General features: G+C 39.0%; 1 protein-coding gene across 1 annotated transcript in view; it reads right to left on the reverse strand.

Moving 5' to 3' along the window:
- Nucleotides 1–21858, reverse strand: part of LOC105490425 (phospholipase C like 2) — a 194495-nt gene that overhangs the window by 10752 nt on the left and 161885 nt on the right. The window contains exon 5 of the mRNA XM_011756026.3: nt 11690–11799. Within this exon, the coding sequence (XP_011754328.1) occupies nt 11690–11799 (110 nt within the window). The remainder of the gene's footprint in view (nt 1–11689; nt 11800–21858) is intronic.

Here is a 21858-nt window from a genome sequence, read left to right on the forward strand (position 1 = left end):
TTACATATAATATTCAATTTTTTAAATTCAGAATGAATGCCTTCCTCCTTATAAACAATTTTACGTTTCCTTCACCAAAGACAGAGAGTTGGGGGCTCCTCAGCAGCACCACGGAGGAGACGGTGTCTGAGTTGGGGAAACTCAGGGCAGGAAAGGATGGCGGCAGGCCCAGGGGCTGATTCTGCCTGCCACAGAGGAGTGACCGTGACTCCAACACACGGCACCTCTGGAGCCCAAACATTTAGCAGAATGATTTCTATGCTACAAAGCGTTCTAGGTTCTGACTTTGACTGCATGTCCCTCTGCTACAGACCTGGCCATGGGAAGGGCTAAAGTCCACCATGCAGTACGATAGTGGCCTCGTCTGGCACAGAGCTGGCAACTCTGGTGGCAGAGGTAGGGTGAGCGTTCAGGAGCAGCCTTTGGAATCTCCAGACAGTGGAGGTGAGCCATGACCTAAGCACAGAAGGTTGGGTGTCAGCAGAGGGTTCCAGGCAGTGACCAGGGCCAGAGGGCAGGGGAGGGTGGCCCAGCTGTGTAGAGAGAGGACGCAGAGAGCGAGGGGACACTGAGAGGCAAGTGGGGCTGGGCCATGGGTGTAAGAGCCCTTGGAAACACCAGGGAAAATAGCGCACACGTAAGCACGTCCTTCGCACTATTAATCTTCCAAGCACACCATTTACACAGTCAAACATTAGCTGAGTAATCACAAACTCCACATGAGTGGGGTCCCAATATTGGAGGTTTTACTGTGTTTCAAATGGACCAGAAAGAACAGCCTGCCTAATGACAAATGCTACTGTAGTTTGATTTTCTGAGCCATTATGAGGCATTTTCACACACTAAATAGAGAAATGGCTTTCAGTCAATTATAGCTTTTCAGGAAAAGAGACAACATAATATTCTACCTATAATAAATAAAAACAACTAAAAGATATGAGCCTCAATAAAAGGAGTCATACATCAACTATCATGGTAACTTCAAAAAGGAAACAAATGCCAGTCTTTTAAGTCTTCAAGATAAGCACTGTACCTCAGGTGAAAATGAAGAAAATCAAGACAAATGTCTTACCAGATGCAAAAACCATCTGTTTTATTGATTTATTTTTTTGGCAGAAGTCTTAGGTTCCTAAAGAGAATGAATCTCTAATTACTTTCAGGGTTTATTGATAGTCTTGTTTCTGATGGTAAAGGGGCACAGGTCAGGAGAGCTAGCCTGGCAGCCATTCATCTGGAAAACATCTTGGGCTGTAACAAGCTTAATTCAAGTCCAAGATATGATATAGATGCTATAAAAAAAGCCCAGCCATCCCAGCCACCCCAGTGAGATCCAGCCATGTGAGTGCCTTCTTGGATGTTCCAGGCCAAGCTGAGTTCCCAGCAGAAGAAAATCTCTTAAGTGATCCCAGCTAACACTGTATGGAGCAGGAAAACCATCTGGCTGAGCCCAGCTAACCCACAGAATCACAAGAAATAAGAAGTCGTTGTTTTAAGCCACTAGTTTTGTAGTGGTTTGTTATACAGCAATAGACAACTGAAACAGTCACCAAAAGGAGCCAGATTTTGTGCTATCTGACAATACCTTCCTGGACAAAGTGGATTAAAGCAGGGAAAGAACCTGATCCAAGGACACTTAATACAAGAGGAGGTTTATCAGGACCACTGGTCTGGAGCTAAAAGGCTAGGCTGAGGTAGGAAATACAAATAGATTGAGTACTTGAAATAAATGCTGAGAAGGTATGGTAAAGAACAGATCAAGGCCAGAAAAAGTTATAAAGCCGTAGAAACTCTGAGTGAACAGAATGAGCCAGCCAGCAGAAGCAGCAGAATGGAGAAGAGGCAGAAAGATAAGCAGAAAGACCCCGTTCCACAGAGAGGATCAGCTACCTCGGGGCCGCCAGGTTTTCGGACAGCTTGCTATTGTCATGAGGCTGGACTGCAGTTTCCGGTCTCCAAGTTCCCTGAGGTCCCTGTCCCTCTCATGATCCCTTGTGTCAGCCAGCATCTGTGGCCACTCCTCTGTGAGCTGGCCAGAGAGAGTTTCTACTCTTGGTAACCAAAACAGACCAATGAAAACAGGACTCTTCTAGTATGAGATTCTACCATTTTAGGAGTGGCAATCAATCGACACAGTGAAAATTACACCAGTACAGTGAATATTTTGGCAACTGGAAAATAAAGGTAGAGGAAGTCTTGATTAAGCTGGTGGATTGAAAATGCATTACAGAATTTCCATTCCACATTCCTGATGAAATGAGCAAAAATAAAGCCAAGCAAAAAGCCACAAACAGCAACCAAACTAAAAAAAGGGTATAACATCATTCTATAAACTAAAACTCATAGAAGTCATGTTGGCAAGTCATAAAAGTCCTGAAAGTTCTATCTCAAATACAACCAAACCAGAGAGATGAAAACTAAGCGAACATTCTCTCTGTTTCATGGAGTAGCAGATGGGGCAGAGGGTGGGAAGAAAGAAATGACCCAGGAAAAGTTGGAAATGTGGCTGGCATACAATTAGAAAACCAGACAGAATGCAGAAAACAATGACTTTCAGATAGTACAACACAGTGATCCTGAGAGAAGAAATACAAACAATTGTGTCCAGCTTACTGCTTGCAGTTTCCAGGTGCAGTGCAGGAAAGGGGAACTCAAACAGAGCCCAGCAGTTCCACTGGGGTGAGAAGACACAGTGTGGAGTTCAGGGAGTCGACAGTGGCTAGAATATGAGGGGCTGAGAAGCAGAGAGGAAGGAGTTGGAAAACAGCTATTGTGAATATATGACATATCTTCAAGAAGGTAGAGGATATGACTAGCATGAACAGAAACATGAGAAATTTGAAATTAAAAATAAAACTGAATAGGATTAATGGCACATTAGATATTACAGAAGACAGAAGTATTGCTTGAAAATATAGCAATATTGCTTGAAGCCATAGAAATAAAAATATCAAGAATTAAAAAGGAAAACAAAAAGGAAATGGCTGAGTAAGGTAATTCCAACACATTGGGAGGCTGAGGTGAGAGGATTGTTTGAGGCCATGAGTTTGAAACCAACCTGGGGAACATGGCAAAACTAGTCTCAACAAAAAATGTACAGATTATCCAGGCATGGTAGCATGTGCCTGTGGTCCCAGCTACTCAGGAGGCTGAGATGAGAGGATCATTTCAGCTCAGAAGGTTGAGGCTGCAATGAGTAGTGTTCGTGCTACTGCACTCCAGCCTGGGCAAGAGTGAGATCCTGTCTCAAAAAAAAATTTTTTTTTTAAACCACAGAAAATATTTAAAAACTAATGAATAAGCATCTGTGATTATGGGATAATAATATCAAGCAGTATATTTATACATATAATTGGAGTTAGAGAAGGAGATGGTAGAAAGGGTAAGAGAGAAAAACATTTCAGGAAAGAATCACCAAAAAGTTTCCAAATTTGTTAAAAACTATAAATTCACATATCTAAAAATCTCAACGAACCCCAAGCAGAAGAAACATAAAGAAAACCACATCAGAGCCTGTCATATATTTTTAAAAACTCATATACACACAAAGATGCTCAACCTCCATCCACTTACTAGAATGACAAAACTGACAATTCCAAGTGTCGACAAGGATGTGGTGCAACTGAAACCCTTGTAACACTGCTGAGGAAATGCAAAATGGAACATCAGTTTTTTTTTTTTAAAGCACTGTGGCAGTTTCTTATCAAGTCTCACATACATTTACTATGTGACCCAGCAATCACACTCTCATTTACCTAAGAAGAATAAAAACATGTCCATACAAAGACTGATATGTCAATGTTCATTGAAGGTTTATTTATAACAGCTAAAAATTGGAAACCACACAAATGTCCACAAATTGGTACAAAATGTGTTATATCCATAAAACAGAATAATATTTAGCAATAAAAAGGACTGGAGTACTGAAACCTACATTAACTTGTATGACTCAAAGCACTATGCTACATGAAAGAAGCCAGGCAGAAAAGACTGGATGCCATGGAATTCCATTTATATGACATTCTGGAACAGGTAAAACTATAGAGACAGAAATAAGATAAGTGGTTGCCAACATAAAAGATTTTACTACAAAGGGGCACAATGCAATTTGGGGGAGCAGGGTGACACCTATCATCATTGTGCTGGGGGTTGCATGACTCCAGACATAGTTTATTTTATCACACTTCACAAATACTGCATTTTTTTTTTTTAAACAAATTGAAGGTTTGTGGCAACCTTGCATCAAGCAAGTTTACAGTGTCATTTTTCCAACAGCATGTGTTCACTTTGTGTCTCTGTGTCACACTTTGGTAATTCTTGCAATATTTCAAACTTTTTCATTATTATTATATCAGTTATGGTGATTTGTGATTGGTGGTCTTTGATGCTACTATTGTAATTGATTTGGGGCACTATAAGGTGTGCTCTTCCTTATAAGACAGCAAACTTAATTGGTAAATGTTGTGTGTGTTCTGACTGTTCCACTGGCCACTCTCCATCTCTCTCTGTCTCTTTGGGCCTCCCTAATGACATGAAAAGTCCCTGAGACATAACAATATGAAGATTAGGCCAAAAAAAAATAACCCTACAAAGGCCTCCAAGTGTTCAAGTGAAAAGAAGAGTTGCACTTGAAATAAAAAACTAGAAATAATGAAGCTTACTGAGGAAGGCCAAGTTCAAGTCAAAAGCCAAGATGAGCAAAAAGCTAGGCCTCTTGCACCAAACATTTATCCAAGTTGTTAATGCAAAGGAAAAGCTTGTGAAGGAAATTTAAAGTGCTGTTCTACTGAACTCATGAATGATGAGAAAGCTAAACTGCCTTATTGCTGATATGCAGAAAGTCTAAGTGGTCTCAATAGGAGATCAAACCAGCCACAACATTCTCTTAAGCCAAAGCCTATTCCAGAGCAAGGCCGTAACTCTCTTCAATTCTATGAAGGCTAAGAGAGGTAAGAAAGTTGCAGAAGAAAAGCTAGAGGCTAGCAGTGGTTGGGTCATAGGTTTAAGGAAATAAGCCATCTCCATCACATCAAAGTGCAATGCAAACAGCAAGTGCTGATGTAGAAGGTACAGTGAGCTACCCAGAAGATTTAGCCAAGATCATTGATGAAGGTGGCTGTACTAAACATCAGATTTTCAGTGTAGATGAAACAGCCTTCTATTGAAAGACGATGCCATCTAGGGCTTTCATGGCTCAAAAGGAGAAGTCAATGCTTGACTTCAAGGGTTCAAAGGACAGTTTGATATTCTTGTTAGGGAATAATGCAGTTGGTGGCTGTAAGTAGCAGCTGATGCTCAGTGGCCATTCTGAAAATCCTAGGGTCCTTAAGAATTATGCTAAATTTACTCTGCCTGTGCTCTATAAATGGATCAATAAAGCCTAGATGACAACATACATGTTTACAACATGGTTTCCTGAATATTTTAAGCCCACAGCTGGGACTCAGTAAAAAAGGTCCCTTTCACAATATTACTGCCTACCAACAATGTACCTGGTCACCCAAGTGCTCTGATAGGGATGCACAAGGAGATTAATATTGTTTACATGCCTGCTAATACAATATCCATTTTGCAGCCCATGGATCAAAGAGTAATTTTGACTTTCAAGTCTTATTATTTAAGAAATACATTTAGTAAGGCTATAGTTGTCATAGATTGTGATGCCTCTGATGAATCTGGGTAAAGTAAATTGAAGACCTTCTGGAAAGGATTCACCATTCTAAGATGCCATTAATAACATTCATGATTCATGGGAGAAGTCAGAATGTCAACATTAACAGGAGTTTGGAAGAAGCTGATTTTGGAGGAAGTTGATCCCAGCCCTCATGGTTGACTTGGAGGGGTTCACGACAACAGTGGGGAAAGTAAATGCAGATGTGATGAAAATAGCTAGATAACTAGAATTAGAAATAGAGCCTGAAGAGGTGACTCAATTGCTGCAATCTCATCATAAAACTGTAATGCATGAGGAGTTGCTTCTTATGAATGAGCAAAGAAAGTGGTTTCTTGAGATGGAATCTACTCCGGTGAAGATGCTGTGAACATTGCTGTAATTACAGCAAAGGAGTTGGAATATTACATACACTTAATTGATAAAGGAATGGCAGGGTTTGAGAAGACTAATTTTCAAAGAAGTTCTACTGTGGGTAAAATGCTACTGAACAGCATTGCACGTTACAGAGAAATCTGTGGTGAAAGAAAGAGTCCATCGGTGTAGCAAGCTCCATTGTTGTCTTATTTTAAGAAATTGCCACGAGCCACCCTAGCCTTCAGCAACCACCACCCTAATCAGTCATCACCCATTAACATGGAGGCAAGACCCTCCTCCAGCAAAAGGATTACAACTAGCTGAGGGCTTAGATGATTATTAGCATTTTTTAGCAATAAAGTATTTTTAAATTAAGCTATGTACATTGTTTTAGACAGAAATGCTACTGCACACTTAATAGACCATATTATAGTGTAAATATAACTTTTATATATACTGGGAAACCCAAAAAATCATGTGACTCACTTTATTGTGATGTTTGCTTTATTGCCATGGTCTGGAACTGAAAAAGCAGTCTCCAAGCTATGCCTTTACATACATTTGTCAAAACTCATAGGATTTTGTGCTCAAAATTGGTGAATTTTATTTTACAAACATTATGTCTCAAAGTTGACACACACAAAAGAATGATGTAGACTATCTAATGGAGGGAGGTTTGAAAGTTGGTTTCTAAATCAAAGAAGCAATTGGAGGCCTGTGGGAATGGATTACACCCTCTCCCCAGTTTGCAGCAGAAACCCTAGAACAGGACATTTTACAAACTCTGAGAAGAGAAAGCTGGGTCCAAGTATCATAAGAAGCCTGGCAATGACACCTGCTGGCTTTATTTCCTTTCCCTGCTATTCCTGTAGGCTGCAGGAAAGCATGGGTGCCTTCTCAGATTGATGGTGACAGTGAATCAATTTAAGTACTGAACTTCAAGTGACATGGCAATTATAGTTTTAAGACCAAATATGAATACTTTTAACATGGACAATAAAAAAACCCAATATGCTCCATCTAGTAATATTAGAGAATGCTCATATTGTCATCTTTCTTTTTTTTTGAGACAGAGTCTCACTCTGTCACCCAGGCTGGAGTGCAGTGGTGCGATCTTGGCTCACTGCAATCTCTGCCTCCTGGGTTCAAGTGATTCTCTTGCCTCAGCCTCCCAAGTAGCTGGGATTACAGGCACCCGCCACCACGCCCAACTAATTTTTGTATTTTCAGTAGAGACGGGGTTTCATCATGTTGGCCAGGCTGGTCTTGAACTCCTAACCTCAGATGATCCACCCAGCTTGGCCTTCCAAAGTGCTGGGATTACAGGCATGAGCTACCATGCCCAGCCCATATTGTCATCTTTCATAGCAGGTCAACCAACAATACTTACAACTAAAACATGTAGCTTTAAAAATACCCGACAAAATGACTTCTATTAACATTTTTCATAATCCCTTTTCTTAACCTCAAAGGGATCTTTTGGGAAATGGAAATAAATCTTTGTTATGGTAGAAATTGCTCACCAATTCATTTAGCATCTTTATGGTTAAGTAAAATGAAATTTAGTACTTAAAAAATATTAAAGAACAATTATATTAGAATTCTATTGGTCAGGTGCGATGGCTCATGCCTGTAATCCCAGCACTTTGGGAGGCTGAAGTGGGCAGATTACCTGAGGTCAGGAATTCGAAACTAGCCTGGCCAAGATGGTGAAACCCTGTCTCTACTAAACATACAAAAATCAGCTGGGCATGGTGGCGCATGCATATGGTTCCAGCTATTTGGGAGGCTGAGGCAGGAGAATCACTTGAACCCAGGAGACAGAGGTTGCAGTGAGCCGAGATTGTGCCACTGCACTCCAGCCTGGGTGACAGAGTGAGACTCCAACTCAAAAAAGAAAAAGAAAAAAAACAATTATAACTACTGACATAACTTATTTCATAATATCTGAGACATTAGTGCTTGTGAGATGTGCCAGTATTTTATGTAGCACTAACAAAGAAAAATCATTGCCAATTTAACCAGGATATAATGCAAAGATGCCATGGACTATAAGATGTACGCTAATTTCAAAGATACTGAAAGTGTGAAAAAAAAGTATGACTTAGAATCAATAAAATATGTACTGATCCATCCAGACATATTAATATAGAAAGGTTCCTGGAATAAGGTCACCTACATCTAATAATGGTTATTTCTCAGAGGGATAATCTTGGGTCTTTTAAAAACATTTTTCTATTTTAAAAAAGATAAGATTTACAATAACAAATGAATGCCTTTTTTTCAAGAAAAAAAAAGACTGGAAGTAAGTATGCCAAGATGTTAATAGTAGATAATTTTGGGCGTGGCAGTTACAGATGACTTTATTTCTTCTTTGTTCATTTCTGAATTTTAAAAGAACCTTCAAAATAAAAAAACTAAACAAAGCAAGTAAAGATTCATAAAAACTGGGACAGACATCCTTTAATGAAAGGACATTTTTAGTGGCAGGAACTCCTCTCAGGGTGATCAATGGTCCCAGTTTGCCCAGATTGTCCTGGTTTTAGCACTGAATGTCTTGTTCCTGGGATGGCTGGCCACCCTACCTCCTTATGGTTCAAATGACTATGGTGATGCATCAGGAAAGCTTTTGATTCTAGGACAATAATGATAAGGTTTGTTTTTAGTGTGCCTCAGAATCCCCCAAGAAACTTGTTAAATAAGCAGATCCCTTGGTTCCAAGCCTGGAGATTCTGGTCTGGGAAGGCTGGGGTTAGGCTTAGGGGAGGGCATTTTTAAGCATCCCAGGTAATTCTCAAGCCTTGGCCTGTTTCAGAGCTCCTTCAGCAGTCTTCCTGGCTTCCTCCTTCACTTCCTCTTCTCTGCATTTCCGGGGTCATCTGAAACCCTCCCTAAGCATTTGTGCCACTGGGAGCCTCCCGCTGTGTGTTTACTGCTGGCCATCTGCCTGGAGCACTGCCACCTCTCCAAGTTCACTGCAAAGAAAAAGTGATGGGAGGAACTCAACAGATCCCATGCCCTCCTGCCAGGAAAATACTGGTAGCTCAACTCAGACCTAAATTCATGTTCAAGATTCCCTGTCAGCACTCATTCTTCTAAAGAAAGTTTAAACCAGTGACATACAGGAATGAAAAAAGCCCCCCATTCTACAGAAATGACACACAGATCTTTCCAATTCTTCCTCATCCCTCACTTACGTTCTACCATCCTCAAACACCATCTGTAGCAAATATTATCCTGGAAATTAAAAAAAGACCTATTACCCCATCCTATACATTTACTTCCATATGAACATAAGTCTGAGGTGTTAATTCTCTCTCCTGGACACAATTCAAAAGAAAGTAGGTTTCTTCAGTGTATCTATTTGGTCCAATTACTTCTAAAATATGGCACACTGCTTTATGTCAGCTGTTTTTCATTAATATGTACATCAGGCTCCCATTTTTGGTGGCTCTCGGCCCAGTGCTTCTCAAACTTTAATGTGCCTAAGAATCACCTGGGGATCTTTTAAAAATGTAGGTTCTGAATCAGCAGGACCAGGGTGGGGCTTGAGATTCTCAATTTCTAACAAGTTCCCCCCTGAGGCCTTGGCTGCTGGTTCCCGGACCGCACAGGAGTAGCAAGGGTACTTGACAGGCCAAAGTTTGGTCCCTAGGTCTTTATTTACCTCTAATAAAATTAAAACAAAGTGATCATTTGTTCCTACCACAGGGCTTAATCTGCTGTGCTGTATTTTCTGAGTTTACAGGAAATTTGTAGTGTGCCCCCCACCTCTGACCAGGAGTGAATCAGCAAATTATAAAGCCAAATCCTTTTTCGTTGTAAATTCTTACGTCTGCTGTTTATTGATCTGCAAACAATCAGGGTTAAATTCTAAGCAAAATAGGTATATAAGAAAAGTACATAAGTAAAGAGGGAAATGTCTGAAGAAGTCAAGAAAATGATCTTAATTATAAAAATAAGTAGAGGTTTAACATGAGAAAAATGCAAATGGAGACTAGCTTTGCAAGAGACTTTTTATTACATCAAATCTGAAAATTATTGTCAGCTCCAGGGATGCAGCTTTTAACTTGAGGGGGAATGAGGAAATTTAAAATGGCAGCTGTGATAATGTCTTTACGGTATTGAATCTGTTGGGGCTCAGAAAACAATACCCCAAAAGATGACACTGACATGCTGACCTAAAGAAGCAGGCTCAAGGTTTCTCTGACCACCCCCACCACATATCTCTCAGTCCTCTCTCTCCCAAAGATGAGGCTGTTCAAATTCCCTTATCTAACTAGAAACTGAACCCACCACAGAGGAGCACAAATGCTTCTGATTTCCTCTCTGAAATTTCATTAACCAGAGAAGATTAAAATTTGTATTACAGAAGAAGAGACAGAAAATTTAACACCACAACTACAGCACAAAGAACTTCCTCCCAAACTATTTTTCCTTCTCAGACCATTCGATTCCCAAAGAGAATCATTTACTATCCCATTTCTGAGCACTGGGCCCATTCATTTCCCCTAAAATTCATTTACTACCCCTCAAAAACGGCCACATTTCCCCCATGTCCCTGCACTACGAAGAAGGGTTTGTAAGCATCATGATCACACTGGGTTGTTAGGTAATCATCCTCCTGTCATTCCCCATGCTTCTGCACCTTAAATAAATATAATATGTAGGTCTTTTTATGCCTGCTAATCTGTCAATTGTCAGTTCGTTTTCAAGGCAGCTTCAGAGGGTGAAAGGGAAGCCTTCCTTTCTTCCCTACAAATTCAGCTAAGGAGAAAGTTTGGAAGGCAAACACCAGAGAGTGATATTACATTTATTAATTGTCCAAGATCTGGAATGAAATAACTTCCGTGTTATTATTATTTATGCTCTGCGAATAACACTGAGAAGAACTATTGAAGTAAAACTCAAAAGTTTCGAGGTACATACACCGCATTATTTTTTAAATTATGTCATATTACATATAAAGTAGAAAATCAGCCTGAGAGACTGCACAGCAAAAAGCCAACAGTAACTGTCTCTGGATGATGGGATTGTGTTTACCTTTGATTATTGCTCTTTTGACATTTTTGACAATGAAAATATATTATTTTATAATAAAAATAAAAAAGTTAATTTTTAAAAACTGTTATGCCAAAATAGATATGCATAGAGATGGCATTTCCCTTCAAGAAATATTTCTTTAAATAACAGTTCTTTTATGTGTTTCCTTTGATTATGCGCCATATAATTCTTTTCTATTTATTTCTGGTATTATATGAACATTATAGCTATAATTATACTTTCAAGTGTTAAATGAAATTTGAGTAACTAGAATCTTTAAATTCTCAATCATTCCTCTGTAATCAATATTTTCTATTTTACATATAGCAACTGGCATTTATGAACTTTAAAATGTCTCAAGGATAAAATGACTAAGTGCTTTATCTATCAGAACCTACAATGTGCCAATCATAGAAGTTCCCCTGTTCTTCATCTGATTTACAATGCCAAACTGTTGTGCCTGCAGACTCTATGAGGGCAGAGTTCTTCATGTGATTTATGCATCCATTCTACAATCTCAGTGGCTGACCATGTACCATGTAGGACATGTTATACTAAGAGAGGGAAGCATGCTGTAAAAGACTGCAAAATCGCCAGCATCAGAAACAACTCTGTAGATACCTTTAAGATGGTAATATTCCAGGTAAAGCTCTCCACTGCTTTTTGTAGCTTTCTTTCCTTCAAGCCTTCCTTGGTGCCTATGCTGTGCAAGTGTTCATGGAATTCCATGGCTGAAAGAAATAAAAAAGACAAAGTATATTACCTCCCATCCAATCTGTGGTAATGAACTGGAAATATTTCTTTTTCTAGGTAAAGTTAAAATGATTCCAACCTCCAGTGGAATTTCATAAATGTGTCCATTCAAGAATGTAATAATGGGGACAAAACACTGAAAAATTATGGCAACAACAAGGCAGAAGGCATCTTCGAAGTCAGCAATTGTTCCTCATTGTTTTGAAGGGAAACAGGGCACCTATGATCACTGTTATTCTTATTTTAGAGAAGGGAAGCTCAGCAAGCTTCAGAGATGGGAGACTGCGAGGGAGCAGAAAGAAGGGCTGGGACCAGCATCTGGATCTGGACTTTCAGAAGGCGGATTTCAGCTCCACTGAGGACACAGTGGAGACCAGGGATAGAAAGAATGCAAAGTAATGTATTTTCTGTCACAGAAAGGGTCAATCTGAGGTCAAAGACCAAGCCCACAGTACAACGAGGGGAGTGGAGAAAGACCTTGAACTCTAACTCTGCATTTATGCTACAACTCTACACCAGAATTTATATAATAAATAAATATTCCCTACTGCTGTTCAAAATAATTTCTGCAAGATCTATAGATCCTCTAATTCAAATTTAGTTCACAGGGTTTTTACATAAATTTAAAAATTTTATGCTTTTTTTCCATTAGATGGAAAAATCTTAATTCCTAATCACACCAATATAACTGCTAATAGTAAGACTGCTGAATCCAATTTAAACATTCTTAGCATTTTTTTTGTCCTTAAGGGTATATGTATTTGAGAATGTTCAGTGAAAAATATGATGTTCTAGGGTCAGCTGGAATAATTCTTTTCTCTCTGTGGTTATGTTACTGACAATGTACAATTAGGTCATGTGTTTCTTTTTTCTCATTTTACATGTATGTGGTGGGGGGAGTACTTTTTTTTGATGTAATTTGTTTTATGGATTATGCCAAAACATACATAATTCCAAAGTTAAACTACACATCGAGGTGAATTCAGATAAGTCTTGCCTCAATTATGGTCTTCTCTACCTTGATCTTTCTTCCCTGTATATGTTCTTATTAGTTTTTTATTGTATTCTCTTTGTAAATGTAATCAAATGTGTACATATTATTCATAATCTTCCTTTCTTACAGGAAAGTAGCATACTATGTACAGTGTCCTGCACGTTGGTTATTTTCTTTTTCTCACACAGTTGCATAGTGGAGTTCACTCCATGTCAGCGTATAGAGCTCTTCCTCACTCTTTTCTGTAACAGTTACAGACTCCATTGTGTAGATGAATCAGCATTTATTTAACCAGTTCACTACTGAAGGACGTTGCATGGTTTAAAAACTTTCGCTATTACAAATAATTTGGCACTGTTGTAAATTTTACAAGACCTTTTGTACATTCTTTTGCACACTTTTACTCTTCAGTTGGGCATTCCGATTTCTAATTCCCTTTCTATGCAACACCATTTCAAAGCAACTCTTTATATGGTGATTGACAACAACTTTATTCCTTAGTGTCTTCAAATATCAAGCAAAAGCTGACACACATATCATAAATACAATAAATGGCCAATTTAGTCTTTTTACTTCTGTGTTTCTTTCTCTCACCTAACCAGGAGCTGTGGTCCTACTTCCTGTTATGCTAATAAGATATGGTAGCCTCACTGGTTTCGGGAAAGAACAGTAACTAGTGAGATTCATTCCACTCTCTAGGGAACTAACGCATGGACCACTCCCCTTTTCTCCAACTTCTCTTTTGCTGATGATGGTACCTGAGAACATCCCAACTTGGTTAACTGAATAAGCCCCCTCCACCCCAATGCCACATACACACTTTCCCCACTCTTCACCTCTAGAAGACTCCTTGGAGTGTGCTGCATGACTCAGATCCACCCATTGGGGCCCTAATGATAAGACTGATGTGCTTGGCTTTTCTAAGTTTTAATATTGGACTTCAAGAGTTCTGGATTTCCAAACAGGAATAATTAATACTCATTATGTTTCTGGCAGTCAGAAGCTACCATATTCTCACAAGTATCACTGAGGTTTGCAGAATGGAATCCATGACTGGAATTATAGGAAAGGAAAGAGACACAAGAGTGGGACGGAGGGGGTAGCTCTCTACAAACAAGAAATATGACTCCATGGACTATAAGATGAATGGGAAAAGAAACTGGGAGGAAAAATGGAAGTGATATTAACTAAAGCAGGACCACATATTACAATTGCTTGACCGAATGTGGGCTCTTCACGATGGCTTTTTATGGCATTTCAAAACTGGCACAAGGTGTAACAATAATAGTAAGGGATTTTTCTAACATCAAGGTATCTGCATGGAAGCCTCATTATGCTAGAGGCAGACTGTTTATGGTGCCTTGCTGAACATTTGATCACCTGTAAGGTAATGAGGCAATGACAGGAACTGGTATGCTGGGCTTAATTCCAGCTCACATAATGTAAGTATGGAACAGCAGAAGAAGGGAATGCTGAGCTTAGACAAACAGCTACTCTTAAGAAAACAGCTTTCAGGCCAGGCGCGGTGGCTCACGCCTGTAATCCCAGCACTTTGGGAGGTCGAGGTGGGAGGATCACAAGGTCAGGAGATCGAGACCATCCTGGCTAACAAGGTGAAACCCCGTCTCTACTAAAAATACAAAAATTAGCCAAGTGTAGTGGCAGGTGCCTGTAATCCCACCTGCACGGGAGGCTGAGGCAGGAGAATGGTGTGAACCTGGGAGGTGGAGCTTGCAGTGAGCCGAGATCGTGCCACGGCACTCCAGCATGGGCGACAGAGCGAGACTCTTGTCTCAAAAAAAAAAAAAAAAAAAAAAAAAACACCTTTCAGAAACTTTAGAAAGTATGAGCCTAGGGGCCAGAGGCTCTTACAGAACAGGCTGCCTTGAGAAGGACTGGGGACTTGAAGACGAAACAGAGTTGAAAGGATAAAAAATGATATAGATAAGGAAGAAATGGGGAAACATTTAAAGAAACAAGTGTAGCTGCATACATAGCTGCTATCTAAAAAGCTCATATTTTACAAGTCTATGAAAAAAATGAGACCATTCTCCCTTATCTTACTCCTCTTAAAATACCTCTAGCCCAATAAAAGTTCACAGGGACATGCAAAATGTTTTATTAGTGAAGCTCTTTTAAAAAACAGGCAAAAAGGTAATAAATTGGACACTGGAAATACTAAGTTAAAAATAAAAAACTCAGACTATCAATCCCATTGTCATTTATTTAATTATTTGAGTTGCTGCATAATACATCTGTTTCTGTTAAATAAGTCTTTATTGTATTTTTATTTTTTATTTTGAAACAGAGTCTCACTCTGTTGCCCAGGTGAGGGTGCAGTGGTGTGATCTCGGCTCACTGCCATCTCTGCCTCCTGGATTCAAGCAATTCTCCTGCCTCAGCCTCCCAAGTAGCTGGGATTACAGGCGCCTGCCACCACACAAGGCTAATTTTTGTATTTTTAGTAGAAATGGGGCTTCACTATGTTGGTCAGGCTGGTCTTTTAAACATTTCTGTGTTATTAACTTAGAAATGACTGATCTTTGCTAATCCACCAGAGTGGATTTTGCTAATCCTAATTTGAAGCATATATTGATTTTATTTTTTTAGGAAAAGGGTTCTCACCTTGACCTTTCGGGCCAGGGCAAGGACTAAGGATACACAACCAAGGGAATCGCAAGGCAACTTGCCAGGCACTTCACATATGCTGTATAAGAAATGCAGACAGAGGCTACAGTACTTTCCTAAGGAAGTGGCAAAGAAGGATTTTAATCTTGGTTTGTCTAATATAGTCATACGTGTAAAATAATTATTCTGTGGGCAGAACGCTGTAAGGGCTATTGCACAGGTACCAGTTAGAAGGGAAGAGAGAGAGAGAGACAGAATGAGATTATACATTTGAACTGGATCAGTCTATATATATAAAACAAAAGAAATCCATTAAGATATCTAAGATGCAAATTGCATTATTCTCTCGGTACTAAATTTCTAGGAAATCTATTCCTAGTATGTCACAGGAGGTCTTCAGAGTTCTTTACAACAACAGTGCTGTATAAAGAACTTCTTTGGGTTAGAAGTAACCACTTCATTTTTCAAAATATTTTCAGCAAAGAAACATTAGCCCAACGAAAAAGTCCTTCTCTTACTAAAAAGCTAACGAGTAGTATCCCTTCTTCTGTAAGTCATACTATTCTGTCTAAAGACTAGAGTGAGTTTTAAAGTAGCTGGTGAAAATCAGGTGAGAAATAAAAAGCTTAAGACTAAGTCACACTCCCTCTCTCCTCCCCCAAGAAGTCAAGTTCATTTTATTTTAAAACTCCTTGCACTTTAATTACAGGAAGAGAAAAGATGAGGGACTCCCACTGTGGGGATGCGAATGGAGCATGACCCAGTGTTGGTAAAAGCTGTGGGTGGGCAAGGAGCTGTGTGAACCTGTGACTGCAGTGGAACAGGCAAAAGTGGATTACAGTAATCCAGATAATTTAAAGAGCATGTGAGGAGGGTCTGGGGGAACTTGTCAGAGAATAGTGGGCACAGGCAGCACAGAGAAATCACATGGAGACTAGAGAGTGCATCTCAAACCTCAAAGAGTAACAGAATCGCTGGAAGTGTGTTTAAAGTGCAGGTTCCTGCATCTCCCTGGAGGTTCTGATTCAGGAGGTCTGCAGTGGGCCCAGCCACAAACATTTTCAGATTTCCATGCAAGAGGACTAGGGATCATTTTGAAGAAAACCCGATTAGGAAGATGGGGAGATGGGACAGAGAGATGCAAAGTCCATGTCCAGTAGGTATCAGAGGGTCATTATTAGAGGGGTATTTCAGAAAATCTAAGAACTGTAAGACTGTCTATCCTAAAAGACAAGAAGGAAGAAGGAAGGAAGGAAGGAAGGAAGGAAGGAAGGAAGGAAGGAAGGAAGGAAGGAAGGAAGGAAGGAAGGAAGGAAGGAAGGAAGGAAGGAAACAGGAGAGGGAGGGAGGGAAGGAAGGAATGAAGGAAGGGAGAGAAAGAGACACAAGTGTTTTTCATTGATGAATTATAGGTAAGAAAAACCTATATACTTAATAAAAATAATCGGAATTTTATTGATCCTGAGAAAATTTCTTTTGTGATGATCATCTGCATATTTAGGTCATATTTAGAAGTTTTAAAATTGTTGATTTAAGCCAAAAGAGTCCTAATATTCTTACAGAGTGTGGCTGTTAGCTTATGTGGCCAGAGCATTGCCTGCTGGACGTATGAAAAGCCACCAGGCAGACACTGGGGAGAATAAACAGAAAGGCAGATTCGGGACGGTGTCAAGGTTGCTGCTGCTGCCTCTGCTTAGTGATGGTAACAAGAATTCCCACTGTGAAAACAATCTTCAGGTTCACAAATAGAAACTAGGCCAATAATAATGAGGGGATAAAAAGTAGGATTTTTTTTTTTCAAAAACAAGTTTCATTTATCTGTATGTTTCCAATATCTTCCAAATACTGTAGCAACACATTTGCATCCTAAATTTGTATATTTTAGAGTCATGTATAGCTGTTCATATTATCTTGAAGTTAACTGTTTAACAAAATAATTGTGTTTTTTCTATTAGCCAATGTCCCATATACTAGTCTAATTTAAACTAAGTGGCACTATAAAAGTCATATGGCCTTGTCCATGTTTTCTTTAAAAGTGAAACATAACATTTTGGGGCAGCTATTAAAGAGGGAGGGAAAGGAACTAGGATTCCTTGATTCTACAACCATGTTGCCACTCAAGTGAGAAGAGGTAACAGTTAATTCTAGCCAAAGAAATGGAAAAAACGTCATTGAAAACCAACACTAACTAGGTAAACAGTCCTTTGGAAGTGTGACACAATTGCTATGTGCGATATATTTAACAGTCAGAATATACAGTGTGTTTAAAGACATCAAAGTTTGAAGGCTGTGAGCATATTACATGAATCCAATAAAACATGCAGGAATACGGATTAATGCTTAGGGGTAAATTATGTTCAGAGATTAACAAATGATCAGTGTCTCATACACAGACCTGGCTGGCCTGGTGTGGCCGCTCGTTCAACAAAATGATTGTCTTTGAGCCTCAGTTGCTCTGTGCCAAAGACCCAACCATTAAGTTCCTTTGACTCAATGACCCCAAGTTTCTGTTCCTAGGGAAAAGCAGTGGGTTATTTTTCTTCTGGAATGTTAACCATGAGGAAACCTGCTGCAATTTCTTTGTGATAATGAACTTGGGAACTAAGGGTATAAATAGTAGGTCATCAAGCAGCAGAGAAAGGACACATGGAAAATCCTTAGGTGATGTCAATGAGAGTTTAATTCAGTTCTCATCAAAAGGGAATGGAAGATACAGGTTGTGCGAACAAAGAACAGAATGAAGCCATCATTTCATGGTGAGGACTACACAAATCATGTAACCTTTGCTTTAGAGCTATAATGTTAAATTTTAAAAATTGGTATGGCCACACAAAATTATATTATTGAATTTTTATATAAAGAAACATTTTAGAAATTTATTGCTTCTTTCAGCATTATCTCTAAAATCTAAACAGCTCAGATTTGTTATATGTGTAGGTGTTGATTACACATAATTTTCCAATTATTATTACAAAATATTTTATAATTTAAATCTTTTAAATAGTTTTTTCATGAAGGGCTTAAAAGCTTAATGACAAAAAATGAATTATAATGCTGATAAAATGTGAGGTTTTGTAAAAATTAATAAATGGGTGCAAAATTTTCAAGATGGCATAGTTAACTCAGAACATTTAGTACAACTGCATACAACTATACTGGGAAATAGTGAAGAGAAATTTCCACTTCTATCAAGTTTTCCGCTTCCCATCACAGATAACAAACTTAGATGAAAACCAAACAGCCCTGAAAATAAAAATATGATATATACAATAAAAATATATCAAAAAGAGGTTTTTGCTTTGAAAGGAAGTGAGGGCCAAGTCAGAAACATGGCATCACCTCCTTTTTCGATGAAATGAATGCCATTTATTCTTGCCAAACGTAAAGCAGACGACCTTTCAAACATTCTGGTTAGGATTTTCTCTACCAATCTAAATGATATGAAAATAAAATACAGCATGTAGCACATGGCTAAAATTTTAGAAGCAAATATAATTTTAAAAATTCTTCATGAGGAGACATATTGATCTTAAATGGATACACTTAAAGATTAGTTTTTCAACTGAAAATTTACTTTGCTGTCCCAAAAAGCTCTTTTATCACAAACACAATCAGTACAAAAATTTTTGTGTGTAGATTAAAAAACAATTAAAAGCAAAAGCTAAAATCTTTTAAATGGTGACAAAATATATATTTATATTTTTAATTTATTTCAAATTCCCCAAGTTAGGTGTAGTGGATTATTTCCTGAAAGATGGAATACCATATGACACAGGTGTGTTTGGGACCTCATTCAAGAGGTGAATGTCAACGGTATTAAACATACCTTAACGTAACATGGTTTGTACGTATGATATCACACTACTTAGAGAACAAAATATGGATATCTGATAATTTTATGAGAATATGTATAATTTATATATAGTACCTGTTTAAATGTACAGGCTTTGTAAACTATATGCTCTGCCTCAAAACTCCAGAGGTCTGAAGTTTGGGTGTGTGGCCGACCTGCGGGTGTTTACATCCTAATCCTTGTGGAGATGTGGAAATGCCTAATTGCTTTTCAGATAGTTCCAGTTGGTAGCCTCCTTTTCTTGGCCTTCTTCCCAAACAATCTGGGCATTAACAAAAGCCAAATTATTTTAAGATGGATTTTGCACTGCTAAATCCCGTTCCACATGAGATGGAAAAGATAAACCAGGTCTCTTAAATATATGCCTGAAACCCAGATGGATGACAAGATCCTTGCAATGCCAAATCCACAGCAGTACAATTTGTGAATGAATTATATGAGGGAGGTTTTCTTCTTCTGCCAGCACTTTCCATCTGGGTAGAGCTAGGTGAGATGAAGTTGCATAACTTTCAGCCCTTTGTGGAATCTAATTACCACGCCACCATTCTAAACACATGACCACGTGACTCACCCAGGTGGGATAAGAAGAAGAATGTGCTTAGCAAGACCCTTCTCACTTCATTTCACTGAGAAATAAAGAGGTCTTCACCACAATTATGCACAGAGGAGTTCTGTTAGACCTACAACATTTTTGTTTGGATCGCCACACACGTTCTGTTAGACCTAGAACATTTTTGTTTGGATCGCCACTTTCACATCGATGCTTTCCTGCTCTCCCACAGTCTGGCATGATTACCATAACACACAAGGTCCTCGTGACTGCAGCCTGTCCATGTTTCTCCTTCTTTTTGACACCTCTTTCGATTTTAATTTTCAACAGATAATGTAGTCATATGGTTTAACAATTTTAAAAGTATAAACTGATATACAGGGAACTGTCTTTCCTTTCCCGATCTCCCAGCCTCCTTGTTTCCCTCCCCATCTCAGGCAACCGCTGTTATTCCTTCTTAGGTACCCTTCCTGAGAGATGCACACACAGCACACATGGCATATTCCCCCTGCCTCTTTAAAGCAAATGTTAGCAAATAACGCACACGGTTTCTCTTGCTTTTACAACTATCTATATCTCTATATATGTATATAAGATCTTTCTTATATATGTATACATATGTCTGGAGGCAAGTATATATATGTATACATACACGCAAATATATATACACACATACAGAAATGCATATACACATATATACACAAGTGTGTATATATATAACACACATACACACACATATACTTCTTTATTCTTTTTGTTTTGAGACAGATTCTCGCTCTGTCGCCTAGGCTAGAGTGCAGTGGTGCAATCTTGGCTCACTGCAACCTCTGCCTCCCAGGTTCCAGCGATTCTCGTGCCTCAGTCTCCCTAGTAGCTGGGACTAAAGGCATGTGCCGCCATAGCTGGCTAATTTTTGAATTCTTTATTCTTTATACAGTGGCATAATGTTCCATTATAAGAATGTATCATAATGTACGTCCCAGGGCCCTCCTGGTAAGCATTTAAGTTGTCCTCAATATTACAACAAAAACCTTTGCATATATGGCTTTCCCGAAGTATTTGATCATATTTATAGAATAATCTCTGAAACAATGGAATGATTGGTTGGAAGTATATAAACTTTGAAATTCTGAAATTTACTCCCATATGTGCTTCCCCAGATATGGACATGCACACAATTTACATGCCCTTCCTCCCCCAAATCTGAGTTATCAGCTTCCCCGATATCCTTACCAATCCATCGTGATTTATATGTGATAGAATTCTGGGGTCTTTAATACAAACATCTGAAAAATGGTATCTTCTTGAAATACTTCATTTACTAGACTTCCAGAAGATCAGTGTTCTCCTCCCACCTCTCTAGCTGTCACACCTTAACCTGAAACCCAGACGGATGCCCAAATGTTTTCAACACCTTAACCTCCTGTTTGTTCTTCTGCATCTTGCTGACATATAAATACCGGGGGCCAGGGATCCCTCTTCTATGTCTACGGTCATCTCTTAGATGAGCTCAGTCTCCCAGCTTGAAAGATTACCTTTGCAGTGATAGCTCCCAAGTTTATTGATTCCAGTCTTGACTTCTCCTCTAAACTTCAGACTTGGAGGTCAACTAGGCATATCAAACTTAACTTGTCCAAAACCATACCCCTGATCTTCCCTTTCAAGACCGGGCCTGCCCCAGTCTTCAGCATCCTGGTAAATAGCAGCTCCATCCTTCCAAGAGGAAGCCAAAAATCATCTCTTTCTCTCCTCCTATGCCACATTCAATCCATCAATAAGTACTGTTAGCACAACCTTCAGAATGTTGGTTTTTGCCATACAAAATTCTTTTACATGCAGTCTAACACTAAGTCTGTTTGCTTAATATAATGTTAAAGCTTCTTAATATTCTTAATATTATGTATTATATATTATGTATTAGTTCCTGGCCTCCATTTCCAGCCTCATTTGCTGTTCCTGTCTTTCCCATGTGATATTCCACATTACTCACTGCTGCTGCTGGCATGGGCTGT

The sequence above is a fragment of the Macaca nemestrina genome, chromosome 2 (genome assembly GCF_043159975.1).
Source record: "Macaca nemestrina isolate mMacNem1 chromosome 2, mMacNem.hap1, whole genome shotgun sequence".
Taxonomy (NCBI): domain Eukaryota; kingdom Metazoa; phylum Chordata; class Mammalia; order Primates; family Cercopithecidae; genus Macaca; species Macaca nemestrina.